Genomic DNA, 22,928 nt, shown 5'->3' with positions numbered 1-22,928 from the left:
GCTGTCAAATTCTAAGGGTAAATACAATTTACATAAGAAACATGCTACTATTACATGCAAAGTCCCAAACTGGTCTTAAATACAAAAGCTCCCCAGGTTCCCATGATCTTTTAGTACCTGGTGGCCTCAGACAACTTCCTGTGGATTTCTTCGTACACATCAACATTGAAAGTTCTCTGGACAAATGACAGAGCCATCTTAAGAGCTTCCACCCGCAGCTGGGGGCAGTGATCAGCAATAAACTGCAGTCGCTCGATTCGCATCAGCCCGCTGTAGCTCGAGGCATACTGCTCCAAATCCTGCAAACAAGACCTGCTCTTAGAAGGTGAAGACGCAACACGAAATCAGGCTACTCCTCTGTGACCTGCACAGGTTTGCCTGCAGCCCTGACCCCTCTATGGAGGGCAACATGACTCAGACAAATGAAAAATCAGGTAAGATTATTCTGTTTCTGTTTTCTTCAAAGGTTAGTAATTTCCTCAGAAACATGCAGTACAACACAATTTCGCTTTCTTTATTTCAGTTGTGATGCTGTCCATAAGGCATCAGCTCATGCATTGTAAGCATCAGTTAAATCACCTGCTAATAACTTTATCAAGTTTCCATTATTTGAGCTGAAGTTTCCTAAACCAGACAACCATTCCACATGTAGTTTTTCCTTGAAAAATAATTCAAAATAGTTTCCATATGACAGTTTGCATTCTTTTTCTCCCACTAATTTCTTAAAACATCTCCTCTGATAACAAATAAGATCTTTTACTCTTGAGGAAGGATTTGAGTTTTAAATTCTGAACACTTAACAGATTTTAAGCCTTGGGGTGGAAGGGAGAAGAAAAGCACAAAATGACTAGTAAAGATATGATACAGCATGGCAGGGAGATTGCCTGAAGACAGAAGTCCACATGCAAACAACCACAGCAGAGTGTTCAGGGCAAAGTCAAGCATTCAGGCAGTAGGAAACACCTGACACAGGTTGCTTGCCCACATCTAATATACATCCTGTGTCATGTCTGACCCCCCCCACCCCTGCATGTCTAAATTAAGATACCGTTACAGACGCCACAGGAGCATTTTCTAACATGATTCTTGCCTGATTCAGGGCAAGAATCACCTTGCTCTGAGACTGGAACACGACCGTGTACACTGAAAATTTGTGTTTAGGATTCCTGCTTTATTTGCCACATAACTTCAAAAATATAATGACAGGAGCATTCTTTCTTCCACAGTTTCATGCCTGATGGTGTACAATACTCCTGAAATCCCCGAGTAATTTCACTTTACTCTTCAGCAATTTGAATGTCAAAGGGGAATTATGGTCCTTCACATCAGTTACGGTGAAAAGAAAACTGCTAAGTTTTGTGGCACACTAGGTGCTATAGTAATAGCAAAGACAAAGGTCACAACATAATTTCTTCATCACTCTAGCTTCAGAACAGAATTGAAATGCAATGAAATCAAACACGGTATCAGGTCATATGCTAAAAACCAAACCAAACATCAAACAAAAAAGACAGAACTAACAAACGAATAAACAAACAAAAAACTAAAAGAGGGCTGTGCAGTACACAGTGAGTAACCATATGGCAACTGTTAATAAGGCACAGGGACAAGAGGAACCATTTAAAGCTCCAGAAGTTATGTGAGATCCAAAGCTTCCTAATTAAATGCTTTATTTTGCAATTTTAACGTTGCTTTAACTTTTTCCAATCAACATTTTTGTTCTCTTCTGCAACACCCATCTCTCACTGTTACAGAGCTAATACATAAAAATTGCTCAAAGTATCAAACAATTAACTAAAAACTGAAGAAACTGATATGAGCAAATATAGCCTTTTACAGTTCTGTGGGCTTTAGTCAGTCTCCAGAGAATTAAACAATAAAAGAATTCAATCCTCAAATATATACTTAAAGCACCTGAGCCTTGCTCCTCAAAGACCAAGCCTCAAAATAAAGGAATTACACAGAATCACACAGAACCACAGAATGGTTTGGGTTGGAAGAGACCTTAAATATCATCAAGTTCCAACCCCCCTGCCATGGGCAGGGACGCCTTCCGCTAGACCAGGTTGCTCAAAACCCCTGTGTCCAACCTGGCCTTGAGAATAGAAAGCAAACGTAGCAAGTGCCTTTAGCTGAGCAGCACATCATATGCATCATTACACATCTCTAAGTAATCAGAGATGGACTAAACCATCTCAGAATGGAAACTGTCTCAAACAGGCAACAAGCAGCAAGTCACAAAGCAGCGATTCCTCCTTCATCTCAGAAGGTGCAGTAGAGCTCAGTATGTGACAAGGAGCTACAGAAAAGGTCACGGCTATTCTTACCCCACCTTGCTTTGAAGAGAATCTATTAATCTCTACATAACAATCTGATAAGGAGTAAAATGAAGGAGTTTTTCCAAAACCTCACAGGAAGAGGCCATGCCCAAGAAATGTAACCCGTTAGCCCTTGACCAGCACATACCAGAGTGGGGTTCTCCACCACATAGTTGATATCAGGTGCATTTTGCTGATCTTCTTGTGGATCTACGTCAATCTGCATGGGCTCTACTGCACCCTAGAATTGCAAAATGAGGTGAAAAGTAGCTTATTACATTTGGGCACGAAAAAGCTATGCGATTCAATCTATTAAGAACTTGCTTAAATACACATTCATTTTTTAAATGAAAAACACTCCTCAGTCTTTGGACATGTTTAGGATTTTTCTCTAGCAATACCACTACTCAGCACCATACTTTGTCTAAAACAAGCAGCACTAAGGCTCAGCATTCCCACAGAACATTTTATTTTGTTTGGTAGATTATCAGGCAAGAAAGTGAAGGGGTCAATAAATCTGGTTCTACAAAGTACCTCAGGCATGCATACTAAATGCTGTATGATGTTCCATTTCTCTTCCTTGAACAAGAGCAGGCATTAACATTCAGCTCAAGAAGTACCCCAAAAATCACAAGAACCTTTCAAAGGTGCTTTACTCAATGCTTAAAAGTAGTTGTTGGGTTTTTTTCTGGGGGGGTGGGGAGACAAAGAAAGGATGACAACTGTTACACTTTTAACAGTATTAAAAAATGTAAAGAACAGAATGCAGAATGGTAATTCCAGAGATTCTAACAAATACTGGGGAAAAAATTACCATCAGTTGAACTATCCCCCTTTATTTATCCGAGTCCAACTGTTTAGGCAGACTGTCTTTTGCAGAACAGCAGAACTTTTTTCTCCCAGTATATCGTGCACTGCTTTGAACCAGTTCAGTGACCTCAGTACAACTGCATCAAGACAATGCCTGCATGTCTTCCCATTTAAGAAGTAACTTGGTTAGCACTTGGATGGGAGACCGCCTGGGAATACTGGCTGGGCTTAAACCATGACAAAACCCAATTTACTATACAGTCCCACAAACAAAACCAGTATGCTAGCATGAAATTCTTTTCCTTCTCCTAGTCGAAAGTGTGCTAAACATTCACTCCAAGTATTACGATTTTAACTCGGGAAAAAGAAGCTGAATGTCTTCTTATAACATGCTGAATATGTGCAGATATTGCCATAAGCAACACCTGATTTGAAGCAAATTGTACAAGTGGGCCTTAGAAAGGACAAAAATGCCTTACCCCCACCAACACCAAATTATTTCCATGGTTTAATTGATTTTGCTGTCTGTTAAGACATAAATTATAAGAGGGATTTGGGGGTTGGGGGGTGTGTGAGGACAAATAGGGCAGATCCAGATTTCCTAGCTCTAAGAGTTGATCCATCTTGTACTCCCCCACAGCCTGCTTATTCTTTCACAGACTGGTAGGTACCAAATATGCACGTATCTCAACACTGAGATCTCTGGGTCTCCCAAAATCTAAAGTAAAGCATATAAAGGTTTGTTTCCTAGCTTGGTATTCTCTGCATGAAGGAAAGGGAGGAGGGTGCAAAGGAGAGTTTGATTGTTCAGATCAGCACCCAGGAAAACCATGCATATGAACAGTTAAGCCACCATACATTGAGACCATTACTTTTTCCATTTTTATCTACCTTATCTCTTTTCTTATATCAGAAACACTAAGTGTCAGGGTTGGTTTTTTTTAGGCTGTGTTTACCTACCATAGTAAAAACCTGAAATGGACTCCTTAGAAGAAATCAGCATTACAGAAATTAACAGTAACTCCAGCTGGTGGAACAGAATGATTTGTGTCCTGCTGCGCTGGTAGACTATACTCTGCATTTCTCTCTTAACTCCCAGATAAGGAAAAACACAAGTGGGCTGGAAGTCCCACTAGGACATGCAAACTCAGACATTTTCAAGCTAACTCTTTATTTCGGAAGATGCAAATTTCGATTAAGAACTACTCAAGCCAATAAAATAATGCTCCTTCCCCAAGACGTCCTGAGCCCAGCAGGGCGCGCAGTTGGAAGGTTCCTCACAAGGCCTTACACAGGCTGATTCTCTGGTGCTCCCTGAGCTCTCCGACTGTACTCAGGAAAACATGTGATCTATTGCGGGGGTTGCAGTCCAGACCTGCCACTGAAGCTGAGCTGGATGCTGAACTATCCCTCATTCTGACCCGACTTCCTGCAACCCTGAACCCTGACAGAGAACTTACTAGCTGCTAAAGGAAAGAGAGACCGTTAACTCGCAAAGGGATCACCTGTGCTGTTACTGAAGGTCCAGGCTCTGTACACCGACCCCCTCTGGGCTCCTGCGGCTTTCCCCCTGTACTGCCGACTCTCAGTTCCTCTTCATCGCCACCTCGGTATACCCTGCGCCACTACCCAGGCCCTACCTACGGCACACACAACGCGGAAATCAAGCAAGGGGGCCGCTGCAGCGGCGGGGGACGCCGCGGGCGCCGGAAGACGCTCGGCTGGGCGCTGTTCACCGCGATCAGCGGCGGAAGCGACACAATGGACCGGGCGGAAGGGCGAGCGAGGGCCTAGGGCCGGCCGAGAGCGGCTCCCCTTCCCGCGAGGAAGCCTCGGGCGCGGAGCCGAAGGGGAAGGCCGCACCGCGCCACCCGGAGGCCGCGGCAGGGCCAGGCCGCGCCGCGCCATGGAGCACCGCGCGGGAGCAGCGCGGGAGCGGGAACGGCCGCGGCAGGACCCGGCGGGACCCGGCGGCTGCCCCGTACCTGCAAGTTAAAGACCTGGACGGGCAGCGGCATCCTTCCCCTCGCGGCGACCACTTCTGGTTGACCTCCCCGCCTCTGCCTCCGCTTAGGCTTCCACTTCCGGGCCGCGCGGCGCCGCCAGACCGCATCCGACAGGTGAAGCCCTTAAAGGGGCCGCCGCCCGTCTTGCCTCTCCCGCCGGCGCACCGGGCGGCGGCGCGGGCGGGGCGGGGCTGCGCGGGGCTCTCGTCGCCGTGGGGCCCGGCCGCGCTCGCCTGCCCACGCCGCCCGGGGCGGCCTCCCCCGCCAGTCAGCGCGGCCCGGGGTGCCCGGGCGCTCCTCTCCGTCGGCCGCGGCGACCGCCTGGCCGGGACCGGGCAGCTGTTGGGGAGAGCGGGAGGCGCGGCCGGGCTCCCGGTGCCGGCCCGCCCAGAGCCGCCGCCCGCCCGCGGGGCCATGAGGCGGCCGAGCAGCGCAGCGCGGGCCCGCGGGGCTGCAGCATGAGCCCCTCCCTGGGGCTCCGCAAGGCCTGCTTCCTGCTGTCCGTCAGCGCTGCCGCCCTCCTCCTGCTCCTGCTGCCGCGGGGGCAGCCCCCCGCCGCGCCCCGCCGCCGTCCGCCGCCCGCCGCCGGGTCGAGCGGGCCCCCGCCGCAGCGGGCGGGCTCTGGGGGCAGCGCTGTGTCCGGCACGCGGGCGGGCTCTCGTGGGGAGCCGGCGGCCGGGGCCGGAGGCCTCGCCGGCAGCCCGCAGCCTGTGCGGAAGAGCCGCCCTGGGGCTGCCGGGGGCTCGGGCAGGGAAAGCCTGGAGCTGAAGGACATCTTCATTGCTGTGAAGACCACGAGGAAGTACCACAAGAGCCGGCTGGAATTGCTGCTGCAGACCTGGATCTCCCAGGCCAGGGGACAGGTGAGCCGGGGCAGGCGGCCGGCGCCTGGGCCTCGTCCCGCGGCTTTCCCGGGCAGCAGCTGCGCCTTCTCCCTGCGTGTGTTGAAAACCTCTTTCGTAGGGAGATTGAGGAAGGTCTCTGGGCCTACCTCCGGAAGAGTTCATAGTTGTTTAAGGTAGCTACGTGCAAGCTAGGAACAGTGGTCCAAGCAGAAGCAGTTTGCAGACTTTTGTATGACTGGAAAATGCTACAGGATAGTGAAACATCCCAAGTGCTGACACATCTAAGCTGATGTTTTTGTCTAAGTAGTTCAGCGACTTAGGTTTTTCCATAGAATAATGTAGAATTTGTTCTTGTGTTCCCCTTGTTTGGGAATTTCAGTCCATTCAAGCACATTAATGCTTTGCCCAGCAGCTGGGACAACACTGTTACCACCAGGACCTTTCCACCGACTTACTTTCTTGTCTTTTAGCTTGCTTAACACCTGAGGATGACTCCTAGCCAGAGAAAGAGCGTGAAGTTGCAGAGGGAGGGAGGTACTACCAATAAAGACAGTCATTCCTATCTGGAAATGAGCAGTCTGTAGCCTGAGCTGAGGGAAGTAAGATCTTGGATGCTGAAATGAATTATTATTTTATTGAAATGAGACTGTAAAAGCTTATCAAATAAGGCAAGGGCTGAAGTTGCTGGGGTTCTCCCCATCCCACTTAGAACAGTTACTGTGAAGTAAACTAACAAGAGAGAAACCTTCAGAGTTCTTACTGCAGATGACCAAAGCTGGAATTAGTTTCTGAAATTCTTGAATGTGGACAAACCATTTTTGTCTTCCACAGACATTTATATTCACGGACTGGGAGGATCGGGAGCTACGTCTGAAAGCAGGTAAGCTGTGTAGCATAGGTGCACTCCGTCTGCTAGAGCTGCGTGTTGTCTCTGTCACACTTGCGCTAGAAGTTGTTCTTTCATGCTGTACAAACAATTAGGGAAGTTAAGATGGAGAAAACTTCTCCTTTCACAGGAGAATATGCTGCTGCTTCTTACCACCTGGACAAGATGCCTGGAACTTCCTGAATACTGGGTTCCCCTTTGCACCCACTTCTTTCCTGTTAGTAACGTTAAGTCTATCTGTTCCGAAGTTATATTAGGTATTTCCTTTGCATACAGTCTCATAGCACTATTCACATACCCTATGCTCACATTTTTATGTTCTCTACAGCCCACATGCCATATGCATAACCCATGAGCCCTGTCCTGCAGTTTACTCTCCATTTGTGCACCATATGCAGTTCAGATGTACTGTATCAGTGCCAAGTGTGTCCTTCTTTTGTAGTCTTTTCTGGACTACACATGCTTCTCAAACCTTAAAGAGCTGATCTCTATTTTTCTAGGGGATCATATGATCAACACCAACTGTTCTGCTGTCCATACCCGGCAAGCTCTCTGCTGCAAGATGTCTGTGGAATATGATAAGTTCCTGGAATCTGGGCAAAAGTAGGTGAAACACATTGTTCTGATTTACTTTGTTTCTTCCAGTTCTGTGTTCACAGGAAACTTGAGTAACCTTCTCTGTTCGAGTAAGGAGTGCAGTGTTAGCTAAAATGTAGTGATGAGCAGAGGGAGGGAGGGAGCACAGTATGAAGCAGTGTTTGTAAACGAGCATTATCTGAAATGCGGAAAAGATGATAATCTAAAGAGGGTTATTAATTTCAGCCTCTTTCCAGAATTAGGATCTGTGGGTGCTTTCATCTTGCAAAGTTTGTAATTCAGGACAATGGGAAATACTTTTCTTCTCCAAGCCTGAAAGAGTAAGACTCAGCTGTTAAACCTATAACTCATTTCTTTGCTCTGCATAACTTTCTTATTTTGTTTTATTTGAAGATGGTTTTGCCACGTGGATGATGACAACTATGTGAACCCTCAGACTCTCCTACATCTCTTATCTGCCTTCTCACACAGCCAGGATGTCTACGTCGGGCGACCAAGCCTGGACCACCCTATTGAAGCAGCTGACCATGTTCAAAGTGATGGATCAGTAAGCAAACTTCACAGTTAGTCTGAAAGGCATCCTGACATTCTAAGCTTTTAAAACCTTGAGAGTTCATAGGATTCCCTCATGAAAACAAGTTATATAATCTGCAAGCAACAAACCTGGTACTCGTGATTTTCAGAGGTGGGGTGCTGGGTTAAATGAATCTGCAGTCTGAGCTCCTGTGCATATGTACAATAGGTTTGTTTCCTGGGTGGATGTCTGTTTCTCTTCCTTTACTCATGTATGCTGGTGATCTCCCTCACACTGAGGTGAGTAGGGCCTCCCCACCTTTACTCTTTCCTTAGTGGTTTTCAGGGCAGTGTTCCTTGATCAGAGTTTCATTTGAGAGAACAGCTAGCTGGGCTTTCAGCAGCCTAAATAAATAGGAATTAATCTGTAGTCTTTCTGACTCAAGTGCAGTATGTGATATCCAATAGAACCTCAGGTTTCCTTCCCTGCTCAGCCAAATGGGAAAAGCTGATCATCAGTAACTACTGTGTGTTTTTTCTTATTGCTCTTCAGAAGACAACCGTGAAATTCTGGTTTGCCACGGGTGGAGCAGGATTCTGTATCAGCAGAGGTCTTGCCCTGAAGATGAGCCCCTGGGCCAGGTAAACACCGTTCCTAGCTGAGCTCCATCAATATGTGTGTGGTAGGTTTTAAAGTATATTTTGTCTCCTATGCTCCATCTCACAGCTTGGGTAATTTCATCAGTACTGCAGAAAGAGTGCGTCTTCCTGACGACTGCACTATTGGCTACATCATTGAAGGGCTGCTGGAGGTAAAGCTGCTGCATAGCCCATTGTTCCATTCCCATCTGGAAAATCTGCAAAGACTACAAGGCGAGTCTGTGCTGCAGCAGGTAGGGCTAAGCCTCATGTTCTGTTCTTATAATTACACCTCAGTCTGATCAGAAAGAGTACTCTCCATAGACGTAGCACTCTTCAGCAAAGAAGGATGTCTGCAGACTCACTCTGTGTTCTGGGAGCTGTCCCCCATCCAGTTCGCTCAGTTAGGTAAAAAGCATACTTTCAGCTTAGCCAATTAGGTCATTCAGCTGTGCCCTCCTTTGGGGACATGTTCTGCTACATTGAGCCCTAATATGGTGCTTCCATCTCATTCTAAAGTCTGACTTTCCATGAGTCACAACAGGAGCAAGTGTAGAAGGGGGCAGTATTTAGTTTGCCTGCTATATAAGAAAGTATTTGTGTCTTTGCCTAACAAAATCTCAGTCTTAATTCATGCTATTCTAAAAGACTAGTGTGGCAGCTGTAGCAAGTACCTCTTCAACAACTAAGACATAGATAAATGTCTGATCATTTTTAAGAATAATTTGCCTGAATCTCAAGAAACTTAATGTTTCTTAGGGAAAAAACCAAGTATTTTTAGTTGCTTGGATACCTTTTTACTCATGGGCAGTAGGTGGAGCTATGAGGCTATCCAGAAGCTTTGCCTTTTGCTGTTTGGCACCATGACCAAACGGGAGTGTGGTTTTGCTCCTGCAAACTGCTTGGTTACATTTTCCTGGCAATTGTATTAGGCAGCAGAAGTGTACACTGAGGGCCAAATTCCAGTAGGACGTAATCTCCTTCACATTAGTGAATTTAACTGTAGGCTGAGTACAGCCTTGTGTTGGTGATCATTGTTTCCCTGAGACTGTAACAGCTGACCCAAAATCCAGAAAACCTGAAATCAGAAAAAAAATGTAAGTCGTCTTGTACCTGGCACCTGAGGATTTCTTAATGCAGTGCTTCTGTGGTAGAATAGCACCAAATTGGAGTTGAGTTCTAAATGTTGCTGCCAGGTTTGTCACATGGCAGTCCTTTGCATGCCATTTAACAGCCAAATGTTTCTATTTTCCCTCTGTGCTAAGACACTACTATTGCAGATTTCAGGCAATGTCCAGTGAGGACGAACATACGTTATTTAGTGAAGATACAGGTATTAGTGGGATTAATGCCCTTAGAAAGCTTATTATAACTCATCCTGTCCTTCAGGGCAATGCAACTTTCAACTCCTATGTTTATTCTCCCACGTTGCCTTCAAGTGAGCAGTGGTCCATTTGATAGCTACTGTTCAGTGCCAGTATTGCTTATGTTAAAACTAAGCACTGTTTTTCAGATGTAATCCGCAGTTCAGATGAGACAGGATCCTTGGAGTCTGTCTTTATACCTCATGAATAACCCTGCTGTCGTGAATAATCCTGGTGTTCTCTGCACTAGTGTTAAAATCTTGAATATTCATTTGCTTTTACAGGTAACCCTAAGTTATGGAGACCCTGAGAACAAACACAATGTTGTGAGTGTGGGAGGAGTGTTTGGCCTTCAGCAAGATCCAACACGGTGAGTGTCCACTTCCAAAACAAGTTCGCCTTACCTTGTTCATGTTTATCAACTCTAAGATGATCAAACCCACTTATGGGGTTATTTTCTCATGTCAGCTCTTGTTGCTGTGCCAAAGGCAGGTAGACCCACTCTCTCTGCTCAGACTGCTGCACATTCAATGTATGTTCTCTGTATGGAGAATTCCAATCTAATTTTTTTCCCCTCTCTTCATAGATTCAAATCTGTCCATTGTCTGCTCTATCCCGACACTATTTGGTGCCCTGCTAAGAAGATGTCATAATTCTTGTCTGGTCATTGACACCTGTATCTTACCTAGTTTGCATAAGACTGGAATTGTGGTGGACTTTTTGTGGTGGTTCTTCTGGGAGACAACCAGAAGTATCTACAGAGGAGGTAGACAGACTCTATTTACAAAAGCAAGGTGTTCAGCTGCAGCCTGGGACATCCCAAGAAGCATCCTTGTTCTTTTGTCTAGTGGCTCTTTGTATAATGACTACAGTCATATGTGTTTGAGTTACTTCACACTTTCATCTGATGTCATGTGAATCTGTGCTTGGACACATCCTAGGCAAATGCAGTAGTTGCAGTGTTAGCATTCTTACCGCTGCTAGGGGCTTTTAGAGGCCACTGTCTTGAAGCTGGAGTGATATAGCAGACTGTAGTCCCCATGGTGACAAGAGGGGAAGTTTTCACTCATCTTTCTTGGGAACAGAATTATTTAAGAGCTTCTGTGGCCTGCCATATTAAAATTCCACCTGTGGGCCAGAACAGGGTCTGTTTGTAAACACCAGAAATCCTGGAATCACTAGGGTAAAAAAGGCTGAAAGCTTTAGTCGTGGGAAAACTTGCGTAAGCGTAAGCTTACTCAGGACTGGGTAAGACTCGCTTGCATGCGTGTTCTCCCCTGTAGTCCATGTGTACCTCCCGTGGAGGTGATTGTCAGACTTGGCTCTCTTACCAGCTGAATTGCAGTGTTTGTTGATTATGATGGTGGTCTGCCAGATCCAAGCCTATTCCCTTGATATTTGATCCTGAAGAAGTATTTGCCAGACTACATGGTAATCATCTCTCCTGCTTTGCCCACAGCAGGTGGTATGAGCTAGAGCATGCTCACTGGCTGAGGAAATGCCTCGTTTCTGACGCTGTGCTGTGTCTTTTGCTGTCTGTGAGGGAGGAGGAATGCTTGATAGCAGTTAATGCCCTGAGGAAGTTTTTGATGGTATCATTTGAGGACCTTTAATTGTACAACTGTGATTACTCCAGTTTGTTCACATAATCTGTTGATTACCCTAAGGTCTAGATCAGTGTTTATTTTTATTCAATGTTTCAATAAACAGTTCATGCAGTCCCTAACAGGAGACTGCACACGCACAAAGGCAGAAGTTCAGTGCTGCTGCTTTTTAAATCAAGTAACTTTAGTTTAGAAAGTGGAAGAAATGGAGCTACATCTGTTTCCTTTGCTGTTAGCCCAAACTTTGGCCATGTGCAATCCTACCTGACATGAAGAACAGCATAAAAAATTACTTTGCAAAACCTCTGTTTATTGTCACAAACTCTTAAGAAAATACTTGCTAGGTTAGTGCTAGAGTCTGAGGCTGAGTTAATGGGAGAATAATAGAAGGCATTGTGCAAACTGGAACCGTGGTTCCATTCCAGCTAGAATGTGCACCTGGCAACAGTTACAGCTGAGCTGTGGACGTCAGCTACTTGCTTTACGTGCTGCCATCTGAAAAGTGGTGTCATGTGGGCAGAGGCCTGCAGTGGATCCAAGTATGAAACTGAGCAGCGGTGACAGTGCCCTGCCACACGCCGCTCCCCACGCTCTGTTTTTGACAGAAACTTGTCAGCGTTTACCTGTGTACGGTGTCCTCTGCATGGTTTTAGTTAATTGCACTGAGGAGCAAATAAGATGATGCTACTTGCTCCAGTCCTGCAGCTCATGCTTAAATTCCTCCTTCATGTCTACTAAGGTGACCATGAGGTATTGGAATAAGAATGCTGCATCCCCATTGGCTCCAAGTCCAGCTTAGCACAGTGGCTATTCCAGAACAGTTACACCTATAACTAACAGCCTGTTACAGAAAACAGAGGAGGACTTGTGGAATTCCAGGTTGTGGTATATTCTACCTCTTTATTAAGTCTTCTGCTCACTAGAACTGAGGTGTCCTGTGGTTTAATGATTTGTCTTTAGTGGCTCTGGAGATTCCAGGTATCCACAGAAACTTTTTTTTTTTTAAGCATTGTTTTCAACAATTCTTGTTTTCAACCTCCTGTAGCAGAAAGCCGTGAAACTTCATGAGCTCTTGATGAGGTTTTGCCTTCAGACACTGATTCTGCACTCTTCTGTTGGAGCTTTTCTTCCATGGTAGCAGCTTGTGTAAGGTATCACAGCCAGCATGGACTGGGTAGTGATTGTGGCAAACTTTAGTTCAGAATGACTACACTACACGTGGATGGCAGCAAAACTGAGTAGTACAAGTTTCAAACTGTAGTCACTGGTCACCCTAAACTAGGTGTGTCAAAGAGCCACCATACTCTGAGCTGGTAGGGTGTTTCTTAAACAGAGAAAGGACCACGTTCTCCTGCATGGCAATACAGAACTGTACAATCTGTCCAACTTCTAAGGTTTCTTGTGTTGACAATGCATTAGGCTGTGTGGATACATTAGGATGCAGCTTTTTAATCAAACTGCTGTCTCGTACATAAAGTGATTCTGCAAAATAAATATTTAAATATGTCAAAGGCTGTTTTGTGATGTTTCTTTACATATTCTCTATTCCAAAAGAGGACCATAAGCCCTGTAATCCAGAAAGCTACAGCCATGTGCCAGGCTGTTGTGATGCCAAATGGTCAAAAAGTATGTGAGTTACATGACTTGGATGTGCAGAGGAACAAATATGGATGAGAAGAATCCTGGCACAATCCAATGATTAACAGAGTAAAGTAAAAGAATTTAAATAAGAACTAAGTTAATTGTTGTAAACTTGTCTCTCCACTTTCCTATTCTGTTTCTGCACTTACTAAATATGCTGCAGGAGCTCTTAAATTTAAGAGTCCTCAGAAAGCAATGAAATTGGGTAAAGTATTACAGACCTGTCTGGTTGCATTGTGTAATTGTGCTCCTCTGCAGTTACACAATGCCAGCTCTGTACATCAGGTGGTGCAACTGCCATGCTATCATTGGAAATAAACCGTGGTGTATTATCTGTGACCTGTTGGCTAGCTCTAGTCTGTTTTTCTGTTGTACCTTCCAGCACGTTGCTGTTGTCACACAGGTGCTGCATGAGAAGTCCTGCATCCTCAGGTGCAGAGCCAGTGTACTTAGGGCTGATTTTATAGGCAATGAGGCCTGCAACTCGAAGTGGGCAGAGACGTCCTGGGTCTTTTCATCCTCTGGTAAAAAAGCCTGGTTTTCTGCGGTCTCTCTGTGATACTTCAATGAGAATCAGAGCCAAGAAGACTGATCTCTGCACCCCCATCTACCTGCTGGGCGAGCCCAGGAATGGCTTCTTGCTGCGTCCTCCGGGAGTTGCAGCAGGGCGGGCCCGCGCTCTGCCCCTCCCAGTACGCGGCGCAGCGCGTCCGCACAGCCGGTCCTCCACCGCGGCCGGGTAAGATGGGACTGTTGCGGGGCAGCCCGCGCCGCCCTCCCGGCCCTATTAGGCCTCTCCGCTCTTGGGCCCCGCCCGGCCCCGGCACCGCCTCGGGCTGGCGGGCCCGCCCAGGCCGCAGTCCGCGCTCCTCCCGCAGCATGGAGCCTCACCTCGGCTTCCGCGGGCGCCGGGCTCTGGTGACTGGAGCCGGCAAAGGTGGCGGGGGCCGGGGCCGGGGCGGGGGCCGGGGCCGAGACTGGGGCTGACGCCGTCTCCCCGCAGGGATCGGGCGCGCCGTGGCCGTGGCGCTGAGCAAGGCCGGGGCCCGCGTGACGGCGCTGAGCCGCACCGCGGCGGACCTGGAGAGCCTCGCCCAAGAGGTACCGACCGCCCCCCTCCTGGGGACCTCCCGGGACCCCTCCGGGGCCGCCTTCCCCTGCCGCGGCACGGCCCCCCCGCGCCATAACCCAGCTGGGCCCCGCCGCGCCTCCCGCTCCCCCGCGGCCGTCCCACCCACGGAGGCCACCCTCGCCGCAGTGCCCGGGAATCGAGCCCCTATGCCTGGACCTGGCCGACTGGGACGCCACGGAGACGGCGGTCGGCGCGGCGGGGCCCTTCGAGCTGCTGGTGAACAACGCGGCCGTGGCGGTGCTGCAGCCCTTCCTGGAGGTGACGCGGGAGGCCCTGGAGCGGTGAGTGCCGCGGAGTCGGGCTCCCCGGAGGCCGCTGCCCTCGGCTGCGCTGAGGCCCCGCGGGGCGGGCGCTGCCGGCCGAGCGTCAGCCAAACCCGAGCGCCGGAATGTGGCAAGGCTGTCCAGAAGCTGGTGTCTCCTAGAAAGGAAGCAGCTGTGCAAGGGCACCGGGTACGCACACACACACGTTTAGAACTGCTAGCATTCCCCTACTTGATGGTTTGTTAGTTGCTACTGCTTACGTCTGTTTTCTTTACTGTATTTCATACTTCTCTAAATCACCTTTCCCCCTGTAAGCATCAAAAGGAAACCAAGTAAAGCACTGCTTAGTCCAGTTACTGAGTAGCCAGAACCTGCACTTTGATCTTGTAGGTGATGGCGTGCACACACCGTCCAGCCTGCACGGGACACAGGAGCACCTTTCCCTGTTAATCAGGCTCAGAGCTTCCATTCTAGCTCCAACCCAACCTCTGCTAAATGGAAAGGCAGTTGTTATTAAGATAATTCAAATATAGAGAAGACAAAGCCAGGTAACAGAGTATAAAACTGTTATGGTGGGAAATTAAATTTGCTTGCTGCAATAACATCTGTTTATCTCAAAAGATCCATAGTTCCAGTCAGGGGGATAAGCTTTAGGATACAGGATGTGGAGTCTGCTTCCTTCTGAGAAGATAGGTCATGCTTTGTCCCCGTGTTAAGAATGGCTTTTGCAGGTCTGTTATCAAGGATTCATTTATGACTAGACTAAAATGTATGGATTCCACTAAGACTGTTCTGCAGAACTAGCAGGTAAAAACCTGACCAAGGAAGGACTCTGTGGCCCATCTTACAGAAGATTTGCTATTTTAAAGCCATGTGAAGGGTTTGACCTAGGAAGAGTCACTGGCTGAGGCCCAGGGCTCACAGTTTAAACATCAATAGAGGACCTACATCAGGCTGCTCAAGACCAGAGTCCTGCTGGACTAGTGCACCTCCCGCCGCACTCGGTGAATGCTTTGCTGCTGGGAGCGTGCCCGTTCTTGCTGGCCACTCAGCTGCTGTTCCTGCCCCTTTTCTAGAGTACCACCAGTGTTTCCAGGATGACAGCAGCACTTGTCCTCTGCTGCCTCCCAAAACAACTCCTCTCTGGCATGCAACCACTCTGCAACTTTTCAATTTGATTTATTTGTAGGTCTCTTGATGTGAATCTTCAGGCTGTGCTTCATGTTTCCCAGGTGAGAAAGAATTGTTGCTGCAGGTGTCTCCATGAATAGCAGTGGCTAAGCTGTTCTACATAGTGGGGATAAGTGTCCTCTGTGGGGACTAAAGGGACTGTAACCCAAAGTTAAGCTGACAATTTGCCCTTCACTCTCACTTTGACTCTCTGTTGTAAGTGGAAGGCAGGGACAACTTATTTCCTCCATATGTTTTTGCTCTCTTGGCTGCCATAATAGCCAGCAAGATTCCTCCTGAATGAAATAATGATTTCTCCTGTTATGATTCTGGCATATCTTTTTGTTTTCTCCCCCCGCTCCCAGATTGTGGCTCGGCAGATGATTGCACAGGGGGTGGCGGGTGCTATTGTGAACGTCTCGAGTCAGGCATCTCGGCGTGCTCTGCGGGATCATGCTGTGTACTGTACGTACGTGTGGTTTAGCAGCACCCCTCACATTTCTGACAGAGCTGGAGCCCCACAGCCAGCAAGTTGCTGGCTGCCAGCTCTGGGTGGTGAAATACTTGTGTGTGTTCCAGACCAAGTACTATGCACTTAAATGCCTCCTGTTCTTCCCTTCTCTTGAAGGTTCCACGAAAAGTGCTTTGGATATGCTGAGCAAGGTAATGGCAATGGAACTAGGACCCCACAAGGTAGGATTCTTTCTGAGACAAAGAGAAGTGTGAAAGCTGAACCTGAGCACTTCAGAGCAGCCTGGTTAGATTGTTGCTCTTGCTTGGTCCCAGATTCGGGTTAACACTGTGAACCCCACAGTGGTTATGACTGACATGGGGAGAATTAACTGGAGCGATCCTCAGAAATCTGCTGCCATGATTAATCGAATTCCACTGGGAAAGTTTGCAGGTCAGTGGTGTAATTTGTTGTATCCAAGCCTTCCCTCTAATAGACATCATAGCCATAAGTAACTTCCTGCTTTTGTGGGCAAAGTTGCAACTCTGCTGAATGGCTGTGGCTGAATTCCTGAAGCATTTGATGAGGACAGGGTGAGAATCAACCTTATCTCCCCTCTTCTACAGCCCTCTCATGTTAGGACAAGTGAAGTGCACTTACTCTGTTCCTAAGTATGACTGGGAGGGGAGCATAGGCGCTTGCTTTGAACTAAGCATCATCTGATCACAACACGGACTTTTTGATGTCCAGCTTCTCAACCACACTGCCCTGTATGCCGTGTCAAGCACAGTTTGGGGGTGGAGATATTTGCCTGCTCCAATTACACCTAGAGGCCAAAGCATACCTTGGGATGTTTGTTTCTCTAGTACAATTTGAGGGGTGCATGGTATGTTCTCTGTGTTTGATTCCAGAGGTGGATGATGTGGTGAACAGCATTCTCTTCCTGCTGAGTGACAAGAGCGCTATGACAACTGGCAGCTCACTGATGGTTGATGGGGGATTTCTTGTCTCCTAAGATGACACCTGCGTTTCACACCTGGCCTTAATTTCCATACTAGTACTGCACAGCTGTAAACTGGATAGAAAACAATGACCCAGACCCAGTCTTGCTGGAGAAGAGGGGCAGCAGGCTGGAACCTTTATGGGAAGTGAGGCAGAAAACTACCTTTAGAAGTTGCTATATAATAAAGCTTATATACACCGTCATGGAGAATGTTTATTGCACCAAATAAGGTTTTATCTTGTCACTCTACATGATGATTAGAAATTGGACCTGTCTTTCTTCCAACCCTATTCCCCCCCCACAACCCTTGAGAAGCTCTCCCTATTCCATCCAACTCCATAGAGCTGGCCTGCACTTTCAGTGGGAAGGGAAAGAAGAAGTTAGCAGGCTCCTCATTGCTTCCTTTGCTGTCTTTAGTAGAAAAAAACAAAACAGAGGCAACAACCACAGCCCTGCTCTGCAGAGACTGGATTTAGAGGGGGGGAGGCCCTGCTAAAGACTGATGGGGGGGAGCAGCACCATGCTCTCCTAAGGTGTGCACACACAAAAAGGCAAATACATCAATTGCACAGAGCTGTTTCATTCAGTGAGTTTGGCTAGTACCCAATAAAGCACCTAATGGTTAGTTCTTCAGCTTCATTTCTCATTTACTTTGACCCATTCCCAGGCTGGTTGTGATTTCTTTAACAGTCTGAGGCACGTATCTGCTAGAGCACCTATTTGTTACCTGTTGGCCACAGCAGGCTGGGCAAAGAGAGACCCTACCACTCTCCCAGCTGCTCTTATCATCCAGCACCATCATATCAGCTTCCTCCCCACTCCCACAAGGATCTTCACCACCTGTTTCTCCTGCAGGTTGTAAGCAGGTGTTTCCAGGACAGGATGGATGTCTCAGCCCTTTTAGCTTGGGAGTTCAGGAGAGCCAAAACAGCCTATTGCCCCAGGGAGCTACCTTGCCTTCCCCATTGTTCCTCCCCTGGGGGCTGTACAGCCTCAGCTAGTCTCCTGCCCCTGCTGCCCCTTCACATCAACACTGACGTTAAATCAAAGAGACATTTAAAAAACACTGACTTCGTACATGATGAAGGGCCCTACACATCCCAGCCCCCTCCAGAAACACCCAGCTAATATGCAATCTGTCAGAGGACAACAACATGCTGAGCCAGCACCTTGGCCACAGCCCTCAGAACACGGTACACTTTTTGCCAGGCTTCTTCACGGGTGGTGGGCAGAGCACAGCCCGGATGGCTTCATCAAACACCGTCTTCAAGCCCCGCTGCGTCAGGGCAGAGCACTCCAGGTACTTTACTGACCCTAGGGGAAAGAGAGCTGCAGCTCAGCCACTCCAGTCCGACCGGGACATACTGCCCCTCAGACACTCCAAAATAAAGGCTCAATGCCACGAAGATCTGCCAGTGCATGAGACTCACCAATCTCCCGAGCCATGGCCAAACCTTGAGGGTAGGTGATGGGGGCCAGTTTCTTATCACGTAACCTTTCAATGGTGTCTTTATCATCCCTCAAGTCCAGCTTGGTGCCCACCAGGATGATAGGTGTATTTGGGCAATGGTGTCGGACCTCAGGGTACCACTGAAACAAGAGAGGCAAGGTAAGAAAAGTAGCTGTAGTGGTAGATGCAACAATGAGGATGCATTTACTATTAGGAATAAGGTTTTTACTACCATCTGACACAGCGGCAACACCTGAGCAGGATACTTGGATACTTCTGCCTACAGTTCTGAGCACGCTCTGCAGAAAGGGACTGGTGTAGACGTAATCATGAAGGCATGAGACATGGCATCATGACAGATGGCGCCAGTCAACTCTGCACAGAGTTCTTCCCCTAACCGCATTTTAGTTTCCAGGACATCCTGTATCTTCTTTAAGATACAGATTCAAAAAGGCTAAAAATTAGCTAAAGAAGTAAATGAATAAGAAGTAGACCTCTCTTAAAACCTGCAGACTATGACCCTTCCTTATCAAAACATGACTGCTAGATTGGGCTTGTAGGTGTGGAGGGGCAGGGGACTCCACTGATCCTTCCCCTCCCCTGTTTCACCCAGAAGAAGAATACTTTACCTTGGCTCTGACATTCTCAAAGGAGGCTGGACTCACAAGGGAGAAGCAGATCAAGAAAACATCCTGTGTGGAAACAAGAGGGTCAGCCATGTAGAGAGAAACAGCTAAAGATTATGGAGAGAAAGCCCAATAGATGACAACCTCCTCCCATAAGCAAGGACTGTGGCTATAAGAAATTCTTCCCCATTCAAGGTGCTAAACTAATTCAGAGAGGGAGGGAATGGACTTCTGAGTGTATGACTTCATCTTCTTTTACAATACTGGGCCTTGCATGTTAAGTGCCTGTGGCCACAAATACCTTAACACTGCTACAGGCCTCACTCCTGGTAGGAGACCCAGGGAAAACTACTACTGCAGCCCAACAGTGAGCTGTGCCACTGAGAGAGAATAGGAATACGGCTTGACTGCACAGCAGCCATACACCATTCCTTTCGTCTGAGCCTCCCTATGGCATGCATAACTTCAAATACCACCAAAAAGCAAGGACTAGAATAGGACAATCTCTTAGGAGAAATTCAGCTGTGATACTCTTAAACAACCAGAATGATGGCTGCAGCTGCAAGAACATAGACTTTCCTCAAAGGAAAGAAGCCTGTCTGTCCTTGGGAACCTCCCTGACTCCAAGAGGGAGCAGTTAAAAGCCAGTCCAAGCCCAGCACTCACCGTCTGTGGATAGGAAAGAGGCCGCAGCCGGTCATAATCCTCTTGCCCTGCTGTATCCCAGAGGCCCAGATTCACTGGCTTTCCATCTACCATGACATTGGCAGAATAGTTATCAAACCTGCCAAGGAAGAGTCCTCATCAGTGACAGTCTGGTTGTGACTCACACATCTCCTTATATAAAATCCAATGGGGCAGTGAATCAGGAGGACATTGCAACACACTTGCAGTGCGGTTTGTCTGCCCTCCTCACATATACAGCCATCCCGCCCGCACCCTCCTCGTGTGGGAAGTTCACAGTCTGACTCGGGACAGCCTCCCCCCACCTACAAAACCAATTTCTACACAGCCGTGCATGCAGAGCAGAAAGCGACTGAAGCCCAAGGCCATTCATTACTCACACAGTAGGGATGTATTCTCCAGGAAAGGCATTTGTGGTGTAACTGATCAGCAAGCAGGTCTTCCCTACAGCTCTGCAGAGGGCAAGAGTGACAAGCATAAAGAAGGGCACAGCAGGAAGTCCTGAGACAGCAAAACTCACCTTCCCCCACCCAAAAAGAGGTTAAGTAAAAAGTTACTGAGAAAACAAAGTTACCATGTAAGAAAACAAAGCTCTAACAGGCTGGAGCTGTCAGGGATGAGGCCTAAACTCGCACTGTGCACCTTGCCTGGGCCCTGCTCCCTCCCCCTCTTTCTCCCACCCATCCATCCTCAGAACGCCAAGCAAAAATTGCTCCAAGGAGCAAAAGAGAGGGAATAAATTAGGGTTCCGTGCTGAGCTCAGCACATGCAAAATAATCTATCAAAATGGGTAAACAGGTGAAAAAACATGCACCACCACAATTATTCAAGCTCCTCAGATATAGGATTCCATGACAATAAATACAAAGGGGAAAAAAAAAGTACCCATAAACAAAACAGTCTTTAAAATTGACCACTGTCAGTTTGGAAAGAGATCAGTGTAGATCATTGCAAATACCAGCTCAGGGCTTTGCTGAAGGCTAGTGGGGTTGGTAAGCACATGAGCTTTCCTTAGCCCTGTAGCATCAGTGAAAAGCTTAGTTACAGGAGCAGAGGAGTTCCATGAGCGTAAACAACCTACTTATCACTGTGAAAGCTGTGAAGTTCAGACAACCTTCCACAGAAACACATCGTGAGTGTCAGTGACAGGGAATGCTGTTTGTTCAGTGCCCAAGTGAAGCTGAACAGCCAACAGAGATGGGTATCCTCTACTCAACTCTGTAACTGGAGTGGCATAAGGAAAGACTCCAGGAATAAGTGAGACCACAGGGAACCCCATGGTCCTGCACCAGGATGACACAAAGCACAGCGAGAATCACCACAGCAATCCACCCAGCCTTCCCCCAGAACCAAGTCCCCTCTCTTGGAGAACAGGGATGTTGCATAAGGAAACACTGCGCTGACTTCCCTCTTGAACCCTGACCTCTCTCACACCAGTCAGGAAAGGCACACGATTCACAAAACCTGCACATACCCGTGATTGAAGCGTTTTGCTATCTGAGTTAATTTAGTGTCTACCCTGTCAATGCGCTCTTAAAGCAGAACACTGGACTGCAAGCCTTCAGCTGAAGTCCACTTCCAACACGCTGTGCTGCTGCTCTCCCCTGCACAGCAAGGCTGTGCTGTTTTGCCCGGCGGCTCTTCCTCCTGCCCTGCTCTTTTGCCCCCCAGGCTAGAACCCGAAAGGCCCAGCTCAAATGTGCTTCTGAGGGGGTGACATGTGTGGGAAGGTAGAAAGGACAGTCCCTGACTAAGACCAGTTCCCATTTAGTTCTCCATATCTCAGCTCTGTGCTTGGTGTGGTGATCAGAAAAGCAAACAGGAATTATGAGAAAAAATACGCAGGACAAGCTAGGAAAAGTTACGAAGCAGCATGAATCTATTGCGTGCCTGCATCTTGTATACAGGTGTGTTCTCAAAAAAAGGCATATAAGAAAAGCCTAAAGAGCAAGAAGGATGACGTGAGGCACGTGGTGAAATCAGAAGCAGTGCCGTATTTCACCTTAAAACACAAATAACAAAAGGAGATACGAGATACCTGCAAACATCAAGATTTTTAGTGAGGACTTTGTGATGAATCAGTTTGCACGATGAAAAAGGCGAAATGCGGGCACCAAACAGAACAACGAGGAGACAGATTCAAACCCCATGGGAAAAAGGTGTCTGCGCTCCAGGCAAACCGCGAGCCGTGACGCTGAGCAGCGTTCGGGGACGAAGGCCCAAGTTTATAAACTGAACAGGGAGCGGGACGCGCGAAGAAGGACCGCAGCGGCCGCCGCGGGAGCAAGGCCCCAATCTCCTGTCCGCTCGGCCTCGGCTCACTGCCCCGACACCCGCGGCTGCCGGTGGGCGGGCGCGGGGCAGGGCCGCAGCCACCGCCTGCGGCGCTGCTCCCCATGTGAGGGGCCGGGCGGCCGCGGACAGGCGGGTGCAGCCCCGCGGAGCGCCCGCCCCGCCCGGGCCGCGCCGCGGAGCGCCGCGCCGGGCCTCGCCGCCGCGCCTCCCGCTGGCGGAGCCGGCTCCCCCGTGCCGCGGGGCGGAGCCGCGCCGGGTCCTCCCTCCCTCCCTCCCTCGGCGCCGCCAGGCCCGGGCCCGCTTTGTGCGGGGCTGCGGAGGGTCGAGGCGCGGCCGCCGCGCACTCACCCGTCGCCCACCACCACACACTTGATCGCCTGCATCTGCCCGCGATGGCGGCGCCGCCGCGACTCCGCCGCAGTGACAGCCCGCGCGGGCGGGGCGGGGCCGAGCAAGCCGAGCCCAGCCGAGCCCAGCCGAGCCCAGCCGAGCCCTGTGGCGGGGGCGGGGTCTCCCGCTGGCCCCGCTCCGCGCGGCGCTGGGGGCGGAAGGCGGAGCGCACGCGCGGCGCGGCGCTCGGGGCCCGCCGGGGGCGGAGCGGCCGAACGCGCCGGTCGCGGGCTCCTGTGCC

The 22,928-nt window shown here is 48.8% G+C and overlaps 4 protein-coding genes and 1 long non-coding RNA gene across 9 annotated transcripts in view; 2 read left to right on the top strand and 3 right to left on the bottom strand.

Annotated features, from left to right (window-relative positions):
* The window catches only part of GPS1 (G protein pathway suppressor 1), a 12,306-nt gene extending 6,519 nt beyond the window's left edge, over positions 1–5,787 (bottom strand). The window contains exons 1-4 of one of the 2 annotated variants that reach the window (XM_030506058.1): positions 5,114–5,295; positions 4,634–4,768; positions 2,467–2,559; positions 118–299 (exon numbers count right to left, since the gene is read on the bottom strand). In XM_030506058.1, the coding sequence (XP_030361918.1) occupies positions 118–299; positions 2,467–2,544 (260 nt within the window). In that variant the 5' untranslated portion in view covers positions 2,545–2,559; positions 4,634–4,768; positions 5,114–5,295. Of the gene's footprint in view, positions 1–117; positions 300–2,466; positions 2,560–4,633; positions 4,769–5,113 lie in introns of both variants that reach the window. The other variant, XM_030506057.1, reaches the window with a different exon arrangement.
* Positions 5,492–13,093, top strand: RFNG (RFNG O-fucosylpeptide 3-beta-N-acetylglucosaminyltransferase). The gene is made up of 8 exons (XM_030506063.1): positions 5,492–5,997; positions 6,811–6,859; positions 7,366–7,468; positions 7,856–8,009; positions 8,529–8,617; positions 8,703–8,868; positions 10,263–10,348; positions 10,565–13,093. The coding sequence occupies exons 1-8, from the start codon at positions 5,593–5,595 to the stop codon at positions 10,629–10,631; spliced, it is 1,119 nt and encodes a 372-aa protein (XP_030361923.1). The 5' UTR covers positions 5,492–5,592; the 3' UTR covers positions 10,632–13,093.
* LOC115616607 lies at positions 11,872–13,974 on the bottom strand. The gene is made up of 2 exons (XR_003994331.1): positions 13,445–13,974; positions 11,872–13,064 (listed from the first exon to the last, which is right to left on the bottom strand). It is a non-coding gene; the product is annotated as an uncharacterized LOC115616607 (long non-coding RNA).
* On the top strand, positions 13,963–17,449 carry DCXR (dicarbonyl and L-xylulose reductase). 2 transcript variants are annotated; one of them, XR_003994330.1, is made up of 9 exons: positions 14,057–14,160; positions 14,227–14,324; positions 14,482–14,807; positions 15,009–15,166; positions 15,808–15,850; positions 16,154–16,253; positions 16,417–16,481; positions 16,575–16,692; positions 17,151–17,445. XR_003994330.1 is itself a non-coding variant. In XM_030506064.1 (8 exons), exons 1-8 carry the CDS (start codon positions 13,968–13,970, stop codon positions 17,252–17,254), a joined length of 876 nt encoding a protein of 291 aa, XP_030361924.1. In that variant the 5' UTR covers positions 13,963–13,967; the 3' UTR covers positions 17,255–17,449. The 2 variants fall into 2 exon arrangements, 1 of the variants encoding a protein (XP_030361924.1); XM_030506064.1 differs by lacking the exon at positions 15,009–15,166 and having other exon boundaries at positions 13,963–14,160; positions 14,482–14,636; positions 17,151–17,449.
* RAC3 (Rac family small GTPase 3) lies at positions 17,436–22,928 on the bottom strand. 3 transcript variants are annotated; one of them, XM_030506065.1, is made up of 6 exons: positions 22,646–22,928; positions 20,383–20,454; positions 19,985–20,102; positions 19,322–19,384; positions 18,673–18,832; positions 17,436–18,556 (listed from the first exon to the last, which is right to left on the bottom strand). In XM_030506065.1, the coding sequence occupies exons 1-6, from the start codon at positions 22,678–22,680 to the stop codon at positions 18,426–18,428; spliced, it is 579 nt and encodes a 192-aa protein (XP_030361925.1). In that variant the 5' UTR covers positions 22,681–22,928; the 3' UTR covers positions 17,436–18,425. The 3 variants fall into 3 exon arrangements, with proteins under 3 accessions (XP_030361925.1, XP_030361926.1, XP_030361927.1); XM_030506066.1 differs by lacking the exon at positions 22,646–22,928 and adding an exon at positions 22,041–22,101; XM_030506067.1 differs by having other exon boundaries at positions 18,496–18,556; positions 18,669–18,832; positions 22,646–22,816.

The sequence above is a fragment of the Strigops habroptila genome, chromosome 14, assembly GCF_004027225.2.
Source record: "Strigops habroptila isolate Jane chromosome 14, bStrHab1.2.pri, whole genome shotgun sequence".
NCBI classification, from domain to species: Eukaryota; Metazoa; Chordata; class Aves; order Psittaciformes; family Psittacidae; genus Strigops; species Strigops habroptila.
Note: the sequence above shows the minus strand (reverse complement) of the source record. Positions and strands in the feature narration are given on the sequence as shown.

What these genes read in the sequence shown, in the direction of transcription:
- RFNG (XM_030506063.1), top strand. Translation starts at nt 5,593, where the DNA reads ATGAGCCCCTCCCTGGGGCTCCGCAAGGCCTGCTTCCTGCTGTCCGTC. An exon ending in TTCCTGGAATCTGGGCAAAA is followed by an intron (nt 7,469 to 7,855) that starts GTAGGTGAAACA and finishes TTTTATTTGAAG; the next exon opens with ATGGTTTTGCCACGTGGATG. An exon ending in GCGAGTCTGTGCTGCAGCAG is followed by an intron (nt 8,869 to 10,262) that starts GTAGGGCTAAGC and finishes TTGCTTTTACAG; the next exon opens with GTAACCCTAAGTTATGGAGA.
- DCXR (XM_030506064.1), top strand. Translation starts at nt 13,968, where the DNA reads ATGGGACTGTTGCGGGGCAGCCCGCGCCGCCCTCCCGGCCCTATTAGG. An exon ending in GGTGACTGGAGCCGGCAAAG is followed by an intron (nt 14,161 to 14,226) that starts GTGGCGGGGGCC and finishes GTCTCCCCGCAG; the next exon opens with GGATCGGGCGCGCCGTGGCC. An exon ending in CTGTGCTTCATGTTTCCCAG is followed by an intron (nt 15,851 to 16,153) that starts GTGAGAAAGAAT and finishes CCCCGCTCCCAG; the next exon opens with ATTGTGGCTCGGCAGATGAT.
- RAC3 (XM_030506065.1), bottom strand. Translation starts at nt 22,680, where the DNA reads ATGCAGGCGATCAAGTGTGTGGTGGTGGGCGACGG. An exon ending in GGAGAATACATCCCTACTGT is followed by an intron (nt 20,103 to 20,382) that starts GTGAGTAATGAA and finishes CTTCCTTGGCAG; the next exon opens with GTTTGATAACTATTCTGCCA. An exon ending in TTGAGAATGTCAGAGCCAAG is followed by an intron (nt 18,833 to 19,321) that starts GTAAAGTATTCT and finishes CTCTTGTTTCAG; the next exon opens with TGGTACCCTGAGGTCCGACA.